General features: G+C 56.6%; 1 protein-coding gene across 1 annotated transcript in view; it reads right to left on the bottom strand.

Moving 5' to 3' along the window:
- Positions 1–7,037: 7,037 nt before the first annotated feature.
- Positions 7,038–17,227, bottom strand: part of LOC140385544 (tyrosine-protein kinase Src42A-like) — a 73,250-nt gene continuing 63,060 nt past the window's right edge. Inside the window, exons 7-8 of the mRNA XM_072467796.1 lie at positions 7,993–8,149; positions 7,038–7,907 (exon numbers count right to left, since the gene is read on the bottom strand). Coding sequence (XP_072323897.1) covers positions 7,714–7,907; positions 7,993–8,149 — 351 coding nt within the window. The 3' untranslated portion in view covers positions 7,038–7,713. The remainder of the gene's footprint in view (positions 7,908–7,992; positions 8,150–17,227) is intronic.

The raw sequence follows: 17,227 nt of genomic DNA, 5'->3' as shown, positions 1-17,227 counted from the left end.
CCATCTAGGCCAGGACGCCCCAGGAAACGGCCGCCAAAGGGATCCAGTGTCAGAGGGCAGGAATCACAGGAATCCACCTCCAGTTCTGCTGTACCGTCTGGGGAAGCACGTAGACGTAGTCAAAGGGCCCATAAGGCCAAACAATTAGACACTGAGTTTTAGGGGCTAGGGCACGTGCATGAACTCCTTTGGTTATTAAAGTCAATGTTACACCTACAGAAGCTGCCTTTGTGCTCTGTCCAAAGCGTGCGGGGGCGTCATGTACGTTGAGCGCAAGTGTGTGTGTGAGGGGTGGTCTTACCTCAGCCCCAGGTGAGTCTGCCCCGTTCCCCCTGGGCCGCCATCAACATCCCCCCGGGCAGAGGACGGGACCGTGCGCTGCAGTGTCACAGCCGCATGCAGGGATGGTCCGGGTGGATGGTGGTACTGTGGCCATGGGTCAGACATAGTCCAACGATGTGGAGCCAGGAGCTCACCGCAGGGCGGGTTGTCATCATCCTCCATGGCCTGCAATAGATACGCATCCACCCGCAACTGTGTGAGCCCGGCCCGTTGTGCCGCAGGTGGATCGGCAATGGGGGGGGGTGGTGTGCATGCGGGTGGGGCGGGCGGGGTTGGGGAGGGGGGTGAGGGTGCTGGGAAGGTGGATGGGTGGGGGATGTGGGTGGTCGGCTGTTGCCATGGTGTGCGGTCTGTGGCCATACTACCCGATTCCCACGCCCATCTAGTCAGTGAAGCGGGCGGCTATCAGTCTGTCCCGTGCCTGCTGGGCCAGCCGGTAACGGTGGACAGCCACCCGCCTATGTCTACCCCATCTGCCCTGACCATTACCCCCATCCCCCTCATCTGGGGAGGACTACGCCTCTTCCTGCTGCTCCTCCACTCCGCCCTCCTCTGCCTGCGGCACATCGCCCCTCTGCTGGGCTATGTTGTGCAGGACGCAGCACACCACAATGATGCGGCCGACCCTATCTGATCGATACTGGAGGCATCCAGAGAGGTCCAGGCACCTGAAACGCATCTTCAGCACGCCAAAGCACCTCTCTATCACTCCCCTTGTCGCTACATGGGCATCATTGTAGCGGTTCTCCGCCTCATTGCGTGGCCTCCGTATAGGCGTCATCAGCCACGATCGCAATGGGTAGCCCCTGTCGCCCAGCAACCAGCCCCTCAGCCGGGGATGGCGTCCCTCGTACATGCCGGGGATGGATGACCGCGACAACACGTATGAGTCGTGTACACTGCCTGGGTAACGGGCGCAGACGTGCAGGATCATCATGCGGTGGTCGCAGACCACCTGTATGTTCATCGAATAGGTCCCCTTCCTATTGGTGAACACGGCCCTGTTATCTGCAGGTGGCCGCATGGCGACGTGCATCCCATCAATCGCGCCCTGGACCATGGGGAACCCGGCCACGGCAGAGAAGCCCATGGCCCGGGCATCTTGGCTGGCCCGGTCCACAGGGAAGCAGATGTAGCGGTGCGCCATGGCATATAGGGCATCTGTCACTGCCCAGATGCACCGATGCACCGATGTCTGCGATATGCCGGACATATCGATGTGCCTGGAATGACCCCGTTGCAGAAATGTTCAGGGCCACCGTAACCTTGACGGACACGGGGAGAGGGTGTCCCCCGCCAGTGCCACGCGGTGACAGCTGTGCCAGCAGGTGGCAGATGTGTGCCACGGTTTCCCGCCTCATCCGGAGTCTCCTCCTGCATTCCCGGTCCGTGAGGTCCTGGTATGACTGCCGGGGCCGGTACACACGGGGCGCCCTCGGGTGCCTCCATTGCCGTGGGGCCGCGACGGCCTCCTCCCCCTCCTCGTCCTGTCGGTCAGGTTCGGCGGCTGCCGCCTGCCCCTCCACGGCAGCCTGCGCCGCCTCTCTGGCACGCTCCTCCTCCTCCTCCTCCTCCTCCTCCTCCTCCTCATCCAGGGCAACATAGACATTAGTGGCTGCCGCCACGGCGGCCAACATCGCTGGATGATCGGAAAACATGACGGCCTGGTGGGGGGGGAGGGGAATGACGACATGTCATCATTGCCCATATCCCCTCCTCCCCCCAGCCACGTGGCATGGACCGCATGGGTCCAACTGTTGGAGGCTGGCACCTGGCCAGGTGGACCAACTCACTTGTCCTCGCATCCCCCTCCCCGGCAGGGACCCCCCATCCCCCTCCCCGGCACGCACCCCCCCCCCACACTCCTCCCCGCCACGGACACCCCATCCCCCTTCCCGGCACGGACCCCCCCAACCTCCTCCCCGGCACGGACCCCCCCAACCTCCTCCCCGGCACGGAACCCCCATCCCCTTCGCCGGCACGGACCTCCCCCAACCTCCTCCCCGGCACGGACCCCCCCAACCTCCTCCCCGGCACGGACCCCCCCAACCTCCTCCCCGGCAGGGACCCCAACCTCCTCCCCGGCACGGACCCCCCCAACCTCCTCCCCGGCACGGACCCCCCATCCCCCTCCCCGGCACGGACTCCCCCAACCCCCTCCCCGGCACGGACCCCCCCAACCTCCTCCCCGGCACGGACCCCCCCCAACCTCCTCCCCGGCACGGACCCCCACAGCCTCCTCCCCGGCACGGACCCCCCCAACCTCCTCCCCGGCACGGACCCCAACCTCCTCCCCGGCACGGACCCCCCATCCCCCTCCCGGCACGGACCCCCCCCAACCTCCTCCCCGGCATGGACCCCCCCAACCTCCTCCCCGGCACAGACCCCCCCAACCTCCTCCCCGGCACGGACCCCAACCTCCTCCCCGGCACCGATCCCCCCAACCTCCTCCCCGGAAGGGACTCCCCATCCCCCTCCCCGGCACGGACCCCCCCCAACCTCCGCCCCGGCACGGACCCCCCATCCCCCTCCCTGGCACGGATGCCCCCCAACCTCCTCCCCGGCACGGACCCCCCCCAACCTCCTCCCCGGCACGGACCCCCCATCCCCCTCCCCGGCACGACCCCCCCCCCAACCTCCTCCCCGGCACAGACCCCCCCAACCTCCTCCCCGGCACGGACCCCCCCAACCTCCTCCCCGGCACGGACCCCCCATCCCCGTCCCCGGCATGGACCCCCCCCATCCTCCTCCCCGTCACGGACCCCCCCCAAACTCCTCCCCGGCACGGAACCCCCCCAACCTCCTCCCTGGCACGGACCCCCCCAACCTCCTCCCCGGCACGAACCCCCCCAACCTCCTCCCCGGCTCGGACCCCCCCAACCTCCTCCCCGGCACGGACCCCAACCTCCTCCCCGGCACGGACCCCCCCAACCTCCTCCCCGGCACGGACCCCCATCACCCTCCCCGGCACAGACCCCCCCCAACCTCCTCCCCGGCACGGACCCCCCCAACCTTCTCCCCGGCACGGACCCCCCCCCCCCAACCTCCTCCCCGGCACGGACCCCCCCAACCTCCTCCCCGGCACAGACCCGCCCAACCTCCTCCCCGGCACGGACCCCAACCTCCTCCCCGGCACGGACCCCCCCAACCTCCTCCCCGCCACGGACCCCCCATCCCCCTCCCCGGCACGGACACCCCCAACCTCCTCCCCGGCACGGACCCCCCCAACCTCCTCACCGGCACGGACCCCCCCAACCTCCTCCCCGGCACGGACCCCCCCCCCAACCTCGTCCCCGACACGGACCCCCCCAACCTCCTCCCCGGCACGGACCCCCCCAACCTCCTCCCCGACACGGACCCCCCAACCTCCTCCCCGGCACGGACCCCGCCAACCTCCTCCCCGGCACGGACCCCCCATCCCCCTCCCCGGCACGGACCCCCCCCAACCTCCTCCCCGGCACGGACCCCCACAACCTCCTCCCCGGCACGGACCCCCCCAACCTCCTCCCCGGCACGGACGCCCCGTCCCCCTCCCCGGCACGGACCCCCCCAAACCTCCTCCCCGGCACGGACCCCCCCAACCTCCTCCCCGCCACGGACCCCCCCAACCTCCTCCCCGGCACGGACCCCAACCTCCTCCCCGGCACGGACCCCAACCTCCTCCCCGGCACGGACCCCCCCAACCTCCTCCCCGGCACGGACCCCCCCATCCCCCTCCCCGGCACGGACCCCCCCCCACCTCCTCCCCGGCACGGACCCCCCCAACCTCCTCCCCGGCACGGACCCCCCCAACCTCCTCCCCGGCACGGACCCCCCCAACCTCCTCCCCGGCACGGACCCCCACAACCTCCTCCCCGGCATGGACCCCAACCTCCTCCCGGGCACGGACCCCCCATCCCTCTCCCCGGCACGGACCCCCCCCCCAACCTCCTCCCCGGCACGGACCCCCCTCCCGGCACTCCCCCGGAGCCCAGCCCACTCTAACCACCCCCCCCCGCCGCACACACACACAACCCTAGACACACCTCTCCCCACGCATTCAGACTGCGGCCACGCCATCGCCTGCCCAGAGCCAACCCCCCAGGCCGTCACTCACGTCCACGCTGGTCGGCGTGACCCTGGAGCACAGGGTCACGCCGATGAAAAGGAGGTTTGATTTACGTCGACGTGAACGGTCATCACGTCGACGGGACTTCGGCCCATCCGGAAGGGAGAATATTGGCAGGCCGAAAATCGGCTGCCTTGCGCAGACCCGTGCCATTCTCCGACGGCAGCAGCGCCATTTACGCCCCGCCGACTTTTCTTCCTTCGGAGACTTCGGCAACCGGCGGGGGCGGGATTCACGGCGGCCAACGGCCATTCTCCGACCCTCTGGGGGGTCGGAGAATGACGCCCCAGGTGTCAGATGGAGGAGGTAAATGATTGCAAGTTGTTCTTAATGACGCATTTGCATCAATTTAGCGGGACTGGTAACCTATGCTCCGACTGTCCGCGATTCTCCGGTCCCCATGGCTGGGAATCACGTGGCATGGAGTCTCTGGCTCAGTGAATAATTTTACAAAAAGGTTCACAAAATTATGAGTGGCACGGACAGAGTGGATAATCGGATGCTTTTTCCCAGGGTGGAAAAGTCAATTACAAGTGGACATAGGTTTATGGTGCGAGGGACAAAGTTTAGGGGAGATATTTGAGGCAATGTTTTTACACAGAGGGTGGTGAGTGCCTGGAACATGCTGCCAGGGGAGGTGGCGGAAGCAGGTACAATAGCGATCTTTACGAGGCATCTTTACAAGTACATGAATAGGATGGGAATAGAGAGATACGACCCCAGAAGTGCAGAAGGTTTAAGTTTAGCCAGGGATCATGATCTGCGCAGGCTTGGAGGGCCGAAGGGTCTGTTCCTGTCCTTTACTGTTCTTTGTATCTTTGTCTTTATTTTCTAGCCACCTTTCATACTCTAATTTTTCTCTCTTTATTCATCATTTTTGTCATTCTTTGCTCTCTAATCGTCTGTGTAATCTTCTGATCAACCACTTGACTTTGAGCAATTATCTGCATGTTCTTTAAGAGTGATGCTGTCTTTAACTATTTTAGTTAACCATGAATAGTGGGTCACCCCTTGGATTTTTTCTTTCTTATTGCAATGTGTCTACTCTGTATATTCAGAAATAGCCTTTAAATGCCTGCCACTGCATCTCTATTGATGTATTCCTTAAGCACATTTGCCAGTTCACTTTAGCTATCTGGAATATGGCTGTATTTATTTTTTCCAATGATGCAAGGGGAATATTCTCCAAATGTGGTCCATGCATTAATTCTTATTATTGTTCCTGTGGAAACGATGACACTTGAATTTGAACATGCATTTCGCTAACTTCAAACATTATGCTGTGATTCGCACACACAATAATTTCCAAAATGCTAACAAATACACCGGACGGGATTCTCTCAGCCTGGGGCTGGGCCGGAGAATCCCCGCGACCAATGCGAATTGCGCCACGCCACCCCGACGCGATCCTAAGCAGAGTTGAGAATCGGCGCCATTGGTGCCAGCGTGGTTGGCGCGGTGCCAGTCGGGGGCCGCTCTACGCGGCCCCTCTGCCGCTTCTCGACCCGGGATGGGCTAAGTGGCCATCGCAAAAAACCCGAGTCTCGCCGGCACCATTCTAACCTGCTCTCAGCCGGTGGGACCTCGGCATGGAAGGGTCGGGGGGCACCTGTGGGGGGGGGGGGGGGAAGGGGGCAATAATCCCAGGGAGGGGCCTCCGTTGTGGCTTGGCCCTTGATCGGGGCCCACCGATCGGCGGGCCGGCCTCTCGGGCTGGGGGCCTCCTTTCTTCCGCGCTGACCCCTTTAGCCCTACGCCATGCTGCGTCGGGGCTGGCGCGGAGAAGGGAGCCACTGTGCATATGCGCGAAGGCGCCGGTGCCACTGCGCATGCGCGGACCCCACGGCACCCAGTTGACGCCAGGATCAGCAGCTGGAGTGGCGTGGGTCACTCCAGTGTCGTGCAGGCCCCCTGTAGGGGCCAGGATTGCTGATCCTGAGGCCATGTTGACGCCGTCGAGAAACGACGGCGTTTCCGACGGCGGCAACACTTAGCCTCAGGATCAGAGAATCCCGCCCACCAAGTCAGGTGCCAAATATCAAAGTACACTGAGGGATTCTTCACCACTCACAGCTCTCTTCACTCATTTCTAAATCGCCACAGCTGCTGACAATGTTCTGCTGAACTGCAATAAAAATGGCAGAATGTTGGATGTCCCTGAATGCCATCCCATGTCATGGTGCAATTTCAGTCAAACTGCTTATGTTTATGTATATAATTGGATTGCTTTTCAAACATCAGAGTTTTGGGGTTGGTGCCAGCCTTTTTGATGCTTTTGTCATCTCTCCCTTGTTATTCTTTATGCCACAGGACCTGGAGTCCTGCTGCTGCAGTGCAAGTGCACTTGAACACTTCTGTTTATTTCCTCATTTGAAAGCTGACACAAATCTAATAAGGAGAAATAAGTACTCAAAACACAAAATTATAAAGCTGCATCAATGGCCTGGATTATGCTGTTCATGTGCTATTAGATGCAAAAGTGAAAGCATTGAAAAATATGCATTTGTAATGCCATGACTTTGAAAATACATCAAAAAGACAATTTTTTAAAATGGACATTGCACAGCCACTATCAGGCTTACCGGCAAACATTTTGACACTTCCTTTAACTGTACAATTAGCAACACAGCCAGACTAAATAAAATCATTAGTTTTGATCCAAATATGCTGCACAGCTGTACAAACCTTGTTGCATTTATTCACTTATTTTGTGGCATGTGACAGAATTTTGGTTGTCACATCAAAAGTGACAGTATCGTGGTTTTGTACAATATTTATGCAAAGCCCGTGTCATCGTGAAATAATTTGAATGTGCATTGTTAAAACACAACAGTAGGTCAGATTTTGCAGTCAGCAGTGTGTCATTCATCAGGCGTATACCTTCCCATGGATTTCCTATGGGTTTGGCCCTTGGAAATTCCTGTCAGCCAATAATCTGGTGAGTTTAGTTCATATATTACCTGGAAGGACTGTAGCTTCTTGCAGTTCAAATTATTTGATTGATGAGTCTCTCTGTGAGAGAGAGAGAGTGCAACTTTTGAAGGGATAAAATACCTCAGACAGAAATTTACTGACTTTCATGTTTAACTGCACATATGCAGTTAGCAGAAGCTGTCGTCCAATTTCCATGTATGGAAATGGTGCTCATCAGTGCCATTAGCCTCACTGCTCGTCCTACTGCAAAATCAAGTACGATATTCATTTTGAAGCCTCTTTTGTTTTGTTGGTAACTTTAAATACATTTTCCCTAATTTCAAAAATGGTTAATACAGAGGACTGTAATTGGTTATGATGAAGTCTTCCAGTTGTAGCTTTAACGTGCTAAATGATGGCCTTTGAGATGGAATATCATTCCAGCATTCTCTCATAATGTTGTAGATGGGTTGTGGACAGCCAGTAGGACATGGCATCCTGTAGCCTTGGAGCAGTTCGGATAAGACCAATCTATTTGGCATTCCTGCAATTTCAGAAAATTTCATTCACAGCTGAAGTAAAAAATATGAAGCAGTAAAGTGATATATATAGATATAAATAAATATTACCAGAATATGGTACCATCCCATGTGTAGTGATCTCAAACAGAACAATGCCAAAGGACCACACATCAGACTTCATTGAAACCTGATTCATTAATGCCACTTCTGGAGCAGTCCATTTAATGGGAAGTTGACAATCAGGTATGTTGGCAGTGCTGACATCCTGTTGTGAGAAGCATGCAACTATAATACATTAATTACATAACCACATTTTAATATTTTTATAACTTATCTAAGATCAAAATATTAACTTAAAATGACTTTTGATTATAACAGTGAAGAAATGCTTACCATATCTGTAACATATCCATTATTTTAATGTAGCTTACATAGAAATATATGTAGAACATAGAAGCAGAGGAGGGCATTTGGCCCTTTGAACCTGCACCGCCATTCATTATGATCATGGCTGATCATCAGTTCAATACCCTGATCCAGCCTTCCCCCCTCATATCCCTTTATCTCTTTAGCCCCAAGATGCTATATTTAACTGATTTTTGAAATTACACAATGTTTTAGCATCAACTATTTTCTGTGGTAGTGAATTTCACAGATTCACCACTCTCTGGGTGAATAAATTTCCCCTCACCTTAGTCCTGAAAGGTTTACCCTTTATCCTCAATCTATTACCCCTAGTCTTGGACTTGCACACCATCAGGAACATTCTTTCTGAATCTACCCTTTCTAATCCTGCTAGAATTTTCTACGTTTCTATGAGGTTCCCCCTCACTCTTCTAAACTCCAATGAACATAATCCTAACCAATTTAGTCTCTCCTAATAAGACAATCCCGCCATCCCAGGAATCAGCCTGGTAAACCTTTGCTGCACTCACTCCATAGCAAGAACATCCTTCCTCAGATAAGGACACCAAAACTGCACGCAATACTCCAGGCCTCACTAATACCCTGTTTAATTGCAGTAAAACATCCCTATTCCTGTATTCATATCCTCTCGTTATGAAGGCCAAGATACCGTTTGCCTTCTTTACTGCCTGCTGTACCTGCGCCCTTACTTACGATGACTGATGCACAAGGACACCAAAGTCTTGCTGGGTATCTACCTCTCTAAATTTACACCCATTGAAATAATAATCTGCTTTCCTATTTCTGCTACCGAAGCAGATAACCTCTCATTTATCCACATTATACTGCATCTGCCATGCATATATCCACTCACTCAGCCTGTCCAAATCCCGCTGAAGCAACTCTGCATCCTCCTCACAGCTCACCCTCCCACCCAATTTTGCATCATCTACAAATTTGGAGATAATACATTTAGTTCCCTTGTCCAAATCATTAATATACAATGTGAACAGTTGGGGTCATAGCACAGATCACTGTGGTACCCCACTAGTCACTGCCTACCAATTGGAAAAAGACTCATTTATTCCAAACTTTTACTTTCTGTCTGCCAACCAGCTTTTTATCCATCTCAAGACACTACCCGCAATCTCATGCATTTTAATTGTACAAAGTAATCTGCTGTGAGAGACCTCGTCGAAAGTTTTCTGAAAGTGTTAATAAACTACATCCACTGGTTCTCCCTGGTCAACTCTACTAGTTCCATCTTCAATGAATTCGAGTAGATTTGTCAAGCATGATTTCCCTTTCATAAATCCATGCTGACTTTGTCTGATTATGCCACAGCTTTCCAAATGCTGTGCTATGAAATCCTTGAAAATGGATTCCAGACTTCCGGGTGTGGCTATGCAGAGCTAGGTCGCATATTCGGTAGCTCCCGCTTGGAACGGACTTTTGGGCTCTTTTACAGGGCCCCCACGGCATTTGTTTGACATTTCCCGGTGTGGGAAGAAGACTGCAGCATTCCCCTGACAGTGTCCCCCAGGAATGTTATGTCTTTTGGCTACCAGACCCAGCAGATACAGTAAAAGATTTGGCTTGAGCTGCAGGAATAGACAAAAGCCTCTTCCAGCATGCATGCGGGGGAAGGGCAAGCTTAAAGCTGCAATCTGACTTGAGGGCCTCTATCAAAGGTGAATTCTAGCAGCAGAGGGAACAACTGTGAAAAGATCTGCCAAGGCCATTGAAGAAGCAGGGAAGAGGCTTCCGGTGGCGGCCATGGAGGAGTAGGTCGCGCATTCGGCAGCTCCCGTCTGGAAACGACTCTCAGACCTTTTTCAGGAGTTTCCATAGACTTTTTGGGGCAGACTGGTGAAGCGAACACTGCCAAAAGGATTCCCTCTCGACTTCCGGTTGCGGCTATGCGGAGCTAAGCCGCACGATTCGGCAGCTCCCGCTACCACGGACTTTCGGGCTCGTTAGAGGAACCCCAACGGAACTTTTTTTTTTTTGATGCAACCCGTGGGGAAGGGAAGAGCAAGGTCCCCCTCCAACTTCTATGAAATGGACCAGAAGTGTAACAGCCAAAGGAGCGGCACTGGAGCAACGGGAGAAGCGAGGGAAAGAAAACAAAATGGCGACGGCCAGGGACAAAGGGGAGCTGCAGGAGTTCATCAAGTGCTGCTTCGAGGAGCAGCGCGAGGAGATGGCAAGGAGATGTTGGCGCCTATGCTTTCGGCAATTGAAGGACTCGGGATCTCCCAGAAGGCCCACAAAGCTAAGATCCAGGAGGTACAGAAAAGAGTCAGTCAGAACGAGGACGAGCTCGTGGGCCTGGCGGTGAGAGTGGAGCAGAATGAGGTGGGCGGGAAGACTTGAAGACCTGGAGAACAGGTCGAGGAGAAAGAATCTGCGAATCCTGGGTCTCCCTGAGGGAGTGGAGGGGGCTGATGCCGGGGCATACGCGAGCACGATGCTCGAGGCGATGATGGGCATGAAGGCCCCTTCGAGGCCGCTGGAGTTGGACGGGGCACATCGGGTGCTGGCGAAGAAGCCCCAGGCAAATGAGCCACCAAGGGCGATGGTGGTGAGGTTCCACCGGTTCACGGACAGAGAGTGGGTCCTGAGATGGGCCAAGAAGGAGCGGAGCAGTAAGTGGGACAATGCAGAGATCCGAATATACCCGGACTGGAACACGGAGGTTGCAAAGCGGAGAGCGGCTTTCAACCGGGCCAAAGCGGCGTTGTACCGGAAAGAAGTGAAATCCGGAATGCTGCAGCCAGCGCGACTGTGGGTCACATACAAGGGCCAACACTATTACTTTGAAACGCCTGAAGAGGCGTGGACCTTTGTACAAGCCGAAAAGTTGGACTCTAACTGAGGGTTTGTGAGGGTGGGGGGGGGATGTTTTGGGGTTTGATGTGTGATGGTTGTTGTATATAGGGGGTCAATCACGCGCAGGAAATGTTACATCGGCTGGGGGAGAGAGACAAGGCCGTGACAGGAGCTGCGCCAGAGGGGGCGGAGCGGGCTTTGGAAAGCGAGGTGTGCTTTCCCGCGCGCGGGAAGAAAGGCGGGAAGGGAAACGAAGGAATGCATATGGATTGCGAGACTTCCATGCGGTGAGGTCAATGGGATGGCGGGGGAAGCCGGGGTCAGCAGGCGTCAGCTGATTTACGGGAGTGACATGGGGGGAGCAAAAAAGCTAGACAGGGGTCTAGTGGGGGGGAGGGGAGGGGGGGAAGGGGGGGAAAAAGGGTTGCTGCTGCACTGGCCGAAAGGGAATGGGACACAGAAGAGGTGGTCGGGACGGGGGTCCCCCCTCTGGGGGACTGGAGGGTGAGGGAGGCGTGGACACGGGACTGGCCCAGAAAAGGAGATGGCTAGTCGGCGGGGGGGGGGGGGGGGGGGGTGCCTTCCAGTCCGGCTGATAACGTGGAATGTGAGGGGCCTGAATGGGCCGGTGAAGAGGGCTCGAGTGTTCGCGCACTTAAAGGGACTGAAGGCGGACGTGGCCATGCTCCAAGAGACACACCTGAAGGTGGCGGACCAGGTCAGGTTAAGAAAGGGATGGGGAGGACAGGTATTCCACTCGGGACTGGACGCGAAGAATAGAGGGGTGGCAATATTGGTGGGAAAGCGGGTGTCATTTGAGGCCAAGACTATTGGAGCGGACAATGGAGGGCGATATGTAATGGTGAGCGGTAGGCTGCAAGGGACGTGGGTGGTGTTGGTAAACGTGTACACCCCGAACTGGGATGATGCAGGATTAATGAAGCGCATGTTGGGGCGCATTCCGGACCTGGACATAGGAGGCCCGATAATGGGAGGGGACTTCAATACAGTGTTGGATCCAGCACTGGACCGCTCCAAATCAAGGACTGGAAAGAGGCCGGCGGCGGCCAAGGTACTTAGGGGGTTTATGGATCAGATGGGGGGAGTGGACCCATGGCAGTTTGCAAGGCCGCATGCCAGGGAATTTTCTTTCTTCTCCCATGTACACAAAGCCTACTCCCGGATAGATTTCTTTGTTCTGGGTAGGGCGCTCATCCCGAGGGTGGAGGGGACGGAGTATTCGGCTATAGCCGTTTCGGACCATGCCCCGCACTGGGTGGAACTGGAGCTGGGAGAGGAGAGGGACCAATGCCCGTTGTGGCGGCTGGATGTGGGACTGCTGGCGGATGAGGTGGTGTGTGGGAAGGTGAGGGGGTGTATCAAAAGGTACTTGGAGGCCAACGACAACGGGGAGGTGCGGGTGGGGGTGGTATGGGAGGCGTTGAAGGCGCTGATCAGGGGAGAGCTAATCTCCATTAGGGCTCATAGGGAGAAGACAGAGGGTATGGAAAGGGAGATGTTAGTGGGGGAGATTTTGAGAGTGGACAGGAGATACGCAGAGGCCCCGGAGGAAAGATTACTTGGGGAAAGACAACGTCTCCAGACGGAGTTTGACCTGTTGACCACAGGGAAGGCGGAGGCACAGTGGAGGAAAGCGCAGGGGGCGACCTACGAGTATGGGGAAAAGGCTAGTCGTATGCTGGCACACCAGCTCCGTAAGAGGGTGGCAGCGAGGGAAATCGGGGGAGTCAAAGATGGAAGGGGAGCCACGGTTTGGAGTGCGACGAAAATAAACAAGGTATTTAAGACCTTTTATGAAGAGCTGTACAGATCCCAGCCCCCAGCGGGGGAAGAGGGGAAGAGACGATTCCTAGATCAGCTGAGATTCCCGAGGGTGGAGGAGCAAGAGGTGGCTGGTTTGGGGGCACCAATTGGGTTGGAGGAGCTGAGCAAGGGTTTGGGGAGCATGCAGGCGGGGAAGGCCCCGGGACCGGACGGATTCCCGGTGGAGTTCTACAGGAAGTACGCAGACCTGTAGTACTGGTGAGGATCTTTAATGAGGCAAGAGAGGAGGGGACCCTGCCCCCGACAATGTTGGAAGCGACAATTTCTTTGATCCTAAAGCGGGACAAGGACCCACTGCAATGTGGATCGTACAGGCCGATCTCGCTCCTCAGTGTGGATGCAAAGTTGCTGGCAAAAGTGCTGGCCACGAGGATCGAGGACCGTGTCCTGGGGGAAATCCATGAGGACCAGACGGGATTTGTAAAGGGCAGGCAACTAAACATCAATGTGCGGCGGCTCTTAAACGTGATAATGATGCCATCGGAGGAGGGAGAAGCGGAGATAGTGGCAGCTCTGGACGCGGAGAAGGCCTTTGACCGAGTAGAGTGGGAGTACCTCTGGGAGGTGCTGCGTAGGTTTGGGTTCGGGATAGGGTTTATCAATTGGGTTAAGTTCCTTTGCAGAGCCCCGATGGCGAGTGTAGTGACGAACCGGCGGAGGTCGGAGTACTTTCGACTGTACCGAGGGACGAGGCAGGGGTGCCCCTGTGGTAGTATGCATTAGGGGTCATGTGGGACTGTGAAGCCATGATGTCATTGGCTGACAGATCCCGGGTCCTGGTTGGCTGTTGACCTCTAGCTCCACCCTGAAGGCGGAGTATAAGAACCAGGAGTTCTCCCCCGCAGGCCAGTCTGTTACTGAACTGCGGGGAACAAGTCACACTTAATAAAGCCTCATCGACTTCATCTCTATTCGTCTCTCATGAGTCTTTGTGCGCTACAATTTATTAAGCGTGCTTAAAGGACTATGGAGCTCAGGATCATCCCGGAATGCCTGAGGATCAGCCCCCACGCAGTGAACTCATCAGCAGTTTTCAAACACTGGCAGACTTGTTTCGAGGCCTACCTCAGAACGGCCCCCGGCCGGGTCACAGAAGACCAGAAACTACAGGTCCTGCACTCGAGGGTAAGCCCGGAAATTTTCCCTCTCATCGAAGACGCAGAGGATTTCCAGACGGCGTTCGCAGCACTAAAAAGCATCTATGTTCGCCCAGTGAACCAGATCTACGCACGCTACCAACTCGCAACGAGACGGCAAAGTCCCGGAGAATCGCTAGACGAATTCTACGCCGCGCTGCTAATTTTGGTACGGGCCTGCAGCTGCCCGCCGGTAAACGCGATCGAACACACGGACATGTTAATGCGCGATGCGTTTGTGGCTGGTATGAACTCTCCCCAAATCCGCCAAAGACTTTTAGAAAAAGAGTCGCTAGGACTCTCAGAGGCACGGGCCCTTGCAGCCTCACTAGATGTGGCCGCGCGAAACGCCCGCGCCTACGGCCCCGACCGCGCGGCAGCCCCTTGGGCTCCGTGGACCCCTGTCGCGACAAACCCCCCCCACCCCCCCCCCACCCCACAGGCTTGCGCGGTTCAGACGCCAAGTCGTCCCGGGGGAGCCCGCTGCTATTTCTGCGGCCAGGCGAAACACCCCCGGCAGCGCTGCCCGGCCCGCGCAGCGATTTGTAAGAGCTGCGGGAAAAAGGGCCATTTCGCGGCTGTGTGCCGGTCCCGGGAGGTCGCCGCTGTCCCCGGAGAACAAGGAGTCCTGCGCGTTTCTAACGCTCCCCAACCCCCCCCAGCGCCCCATGTACGACCCGCAGGCGCAACCATTTTGGGTCCCGGCCACCGCTGTCCCCGGAGAACAAGGTGTCCTGCGCGTTTCTAATGCTCCCCAACCCCCCCAGCGCCCCATGTGCGACCCGCAGGCGCCGCCATTTTGGGTCCCGGCCACCACGAGGGGAGGAGGGGCGCCGCCATCTTGGGACCCCCCAGACCTGTGCGACGCATGGGAGCGGCCATTTTGTCCACCCCCGCCGCCATCTTGTGACCCCCCAGCCATGTGCGATGCATGGGGCGGCCATTTTGTTCACCCCCGCCGCCATCTTGGACGGCAACAACGGACCCCAGTGTCGACGGCTCCACGGGGTTCGAGGAAGACGCTCAAGCACTACGATCACGTCTGGCCTCAATGACGCTGGACCAAGCATGGCCCCGGATGCTCCAGACGACGACAACAACGGTGCTGATAAAGGGGCACGAAACACCATGCCTGGTCGACTCCGGGAGCACAGAAAGCTTCATCCACCCCGACACGGTAAGACACTGTTTTTTGACCATCCGTCCCAGTGGGCAAAAGATTTCCCTAGCTGCAGGATCCCACTCCGTACAGATTAAAGGCTTCTGCATAGTGACCCTAACGGTGCAAGGGAAGGAGTGTAAAAACTACAGGCTTTACGTCCTTCCCCAACTCTGCGCGCCCACAGGAATTACTGGAATTAGACTTCCAGTGCAATCTGCAGAGCCTAACCTTCCAATTCGGCGGCCCAATACCCCCACTCACTATCTGCGGCCTCGCAACCCTCAAGGTTGAGCCCCCATCCTTGTTTGCAAACCTCACCCCGGATTGCAAACCCGTCGCCACTAGGAGCAGACGGTACAGCGCCCAGGACCGGACATTCATTCCTTCCGAAGTCCAGCGGCTACTGAAGGAAGGCATAATCCAGGCCAGCAACAGTCCCTGGAGAGCACAGGTGGTAGTAGTAAAGACAGGGGAGAAGCAAAGGATGGTCATAGACTATAGCCAGACCATCAACAGGTACACACAACTAGATGCGTACCATCTCCCCGCATATCCGACATGGTCAATCGGATTGCCCAATATAAGGTCTTCTCCACCGTGGACCTCAAGTCCGCCTACCATCAGCTCCCCATCCGCCCAAGTGACCGCAAGTACACAGCCTTCGAGGCAGACGGGCGATTATACCACTTCCTAAGGGTCCCATTTGGCGTCACAAACAGGGTCTCGGTCTTCCAACGAGAGATGGACCGAATGGTTGATCAACACGGGTTGCAAGCCACGTTCCCGTATCTCGACAACGTAACCATCTGCGGCCACGATCAGCAGGACCACGACGCCAACCTCCAAAAATTCCTCCAGACCGCTAAAGCCTTGAACCTCACATACAACGAGGACAAGTGCGTGTTTAGCACAAACCGGCTAGCCATCTTGGGATATGTAGTGCGCAATGGGATAATAGGCCCCGGCCCCGAACGTATGGGCCCCCTCATGGAATTTCCCCTCCCTCACTGCTCAAAAGCCCTAAAACGCTGCCTGGGATTCTTTTCATATTACGCCCAGTGGGTCCCCCAGTACGCAGACAAGGCCCGCCCCCTAATACAAACCACGACCTTCCCTCTGTCGACAGAGGCTTGCCAGGCCTTCAGCCGCATCAAAGCAGATATCGCAAAGGCCACGATGCGCGCCGTCGACGAGTCCCTCCCGTTCCAGGTCGAGAGCGACGCCTCCGATGTAGCTCTAGCGGCCACCCTTAACCAAGCGGGCAGACCCGTGGCCTTTTTCTCCCGAACCCTCCACGCTTCAGAAATCCGCCACTCCTCAGTGGAAAAGGAAGCCCAAGCCATAGTGGAAGCTGTGCGACATTGGAGGCATTACCTGGCCGGCAGGAGATTCACTCTCCTCACGGACCAACGGTCGGTAGCCTTCATGTTCGATAATGCACAGCGGGGCAAAATTAAAAACGACAAGATCTTAAGGTGGAGGATCGAGCTCTCCACGTTCAACTATGAGATCCTGTACCATCCCGGAAAGCTGAACGAGCCGTCCGATGCCCTATCCCGCGGCACATGTGCCAACGCACAAATTAACTGCCTCCAAACCCTCCACGAGGACCTCTGCCACCCGGGGGTCACTCGGTTCTACCACTTTATCAAGTCCCGCAACCTCCCCTACTCTGTGGAGGAGGTCCGTACAGTCACGAGGAACTGCCACATCTGCGCAGAGTGCAAACCGCACTTTTTCAGGCCGGATGGTGCGCACCTGATCAAGGCTTCCCGTCCCTTTGAACGCCTTAGTCTGGATTTCAAAGGGCCCCTCCCCTCCACCGACCGCAACACATACTTCCTGAATGTGGTGGACGAGTACTCCCGTTTCCCCTTTGCCATCCCCTGCCCTGACATGACAGCGGCCACAGTCATTAAAGCCCTTAACACCATATTCACACTGTTCGGTTGCCCCGCATACG

The sequence above is a fragment of the Scyliorhinus torazame genome, chromosome 11 (assembly GCF_047496885.1).
Source record: "Scyliorhinus torazame isolate Kashiwa2021f chromosome 11, sScyTor2.1, whole genome shotgun sequence".
Taxonomy (NCBI): Eukaryota; Metazoa; Chordata; class Chondrichthyes; order Carcharhiniformes; family Scyliorhinidae; genus Scyliorhinus; species Scyliorhinus torazame.
This window is presented reverse-complemented; position numbering and strand designations above follow the sequence as displayed.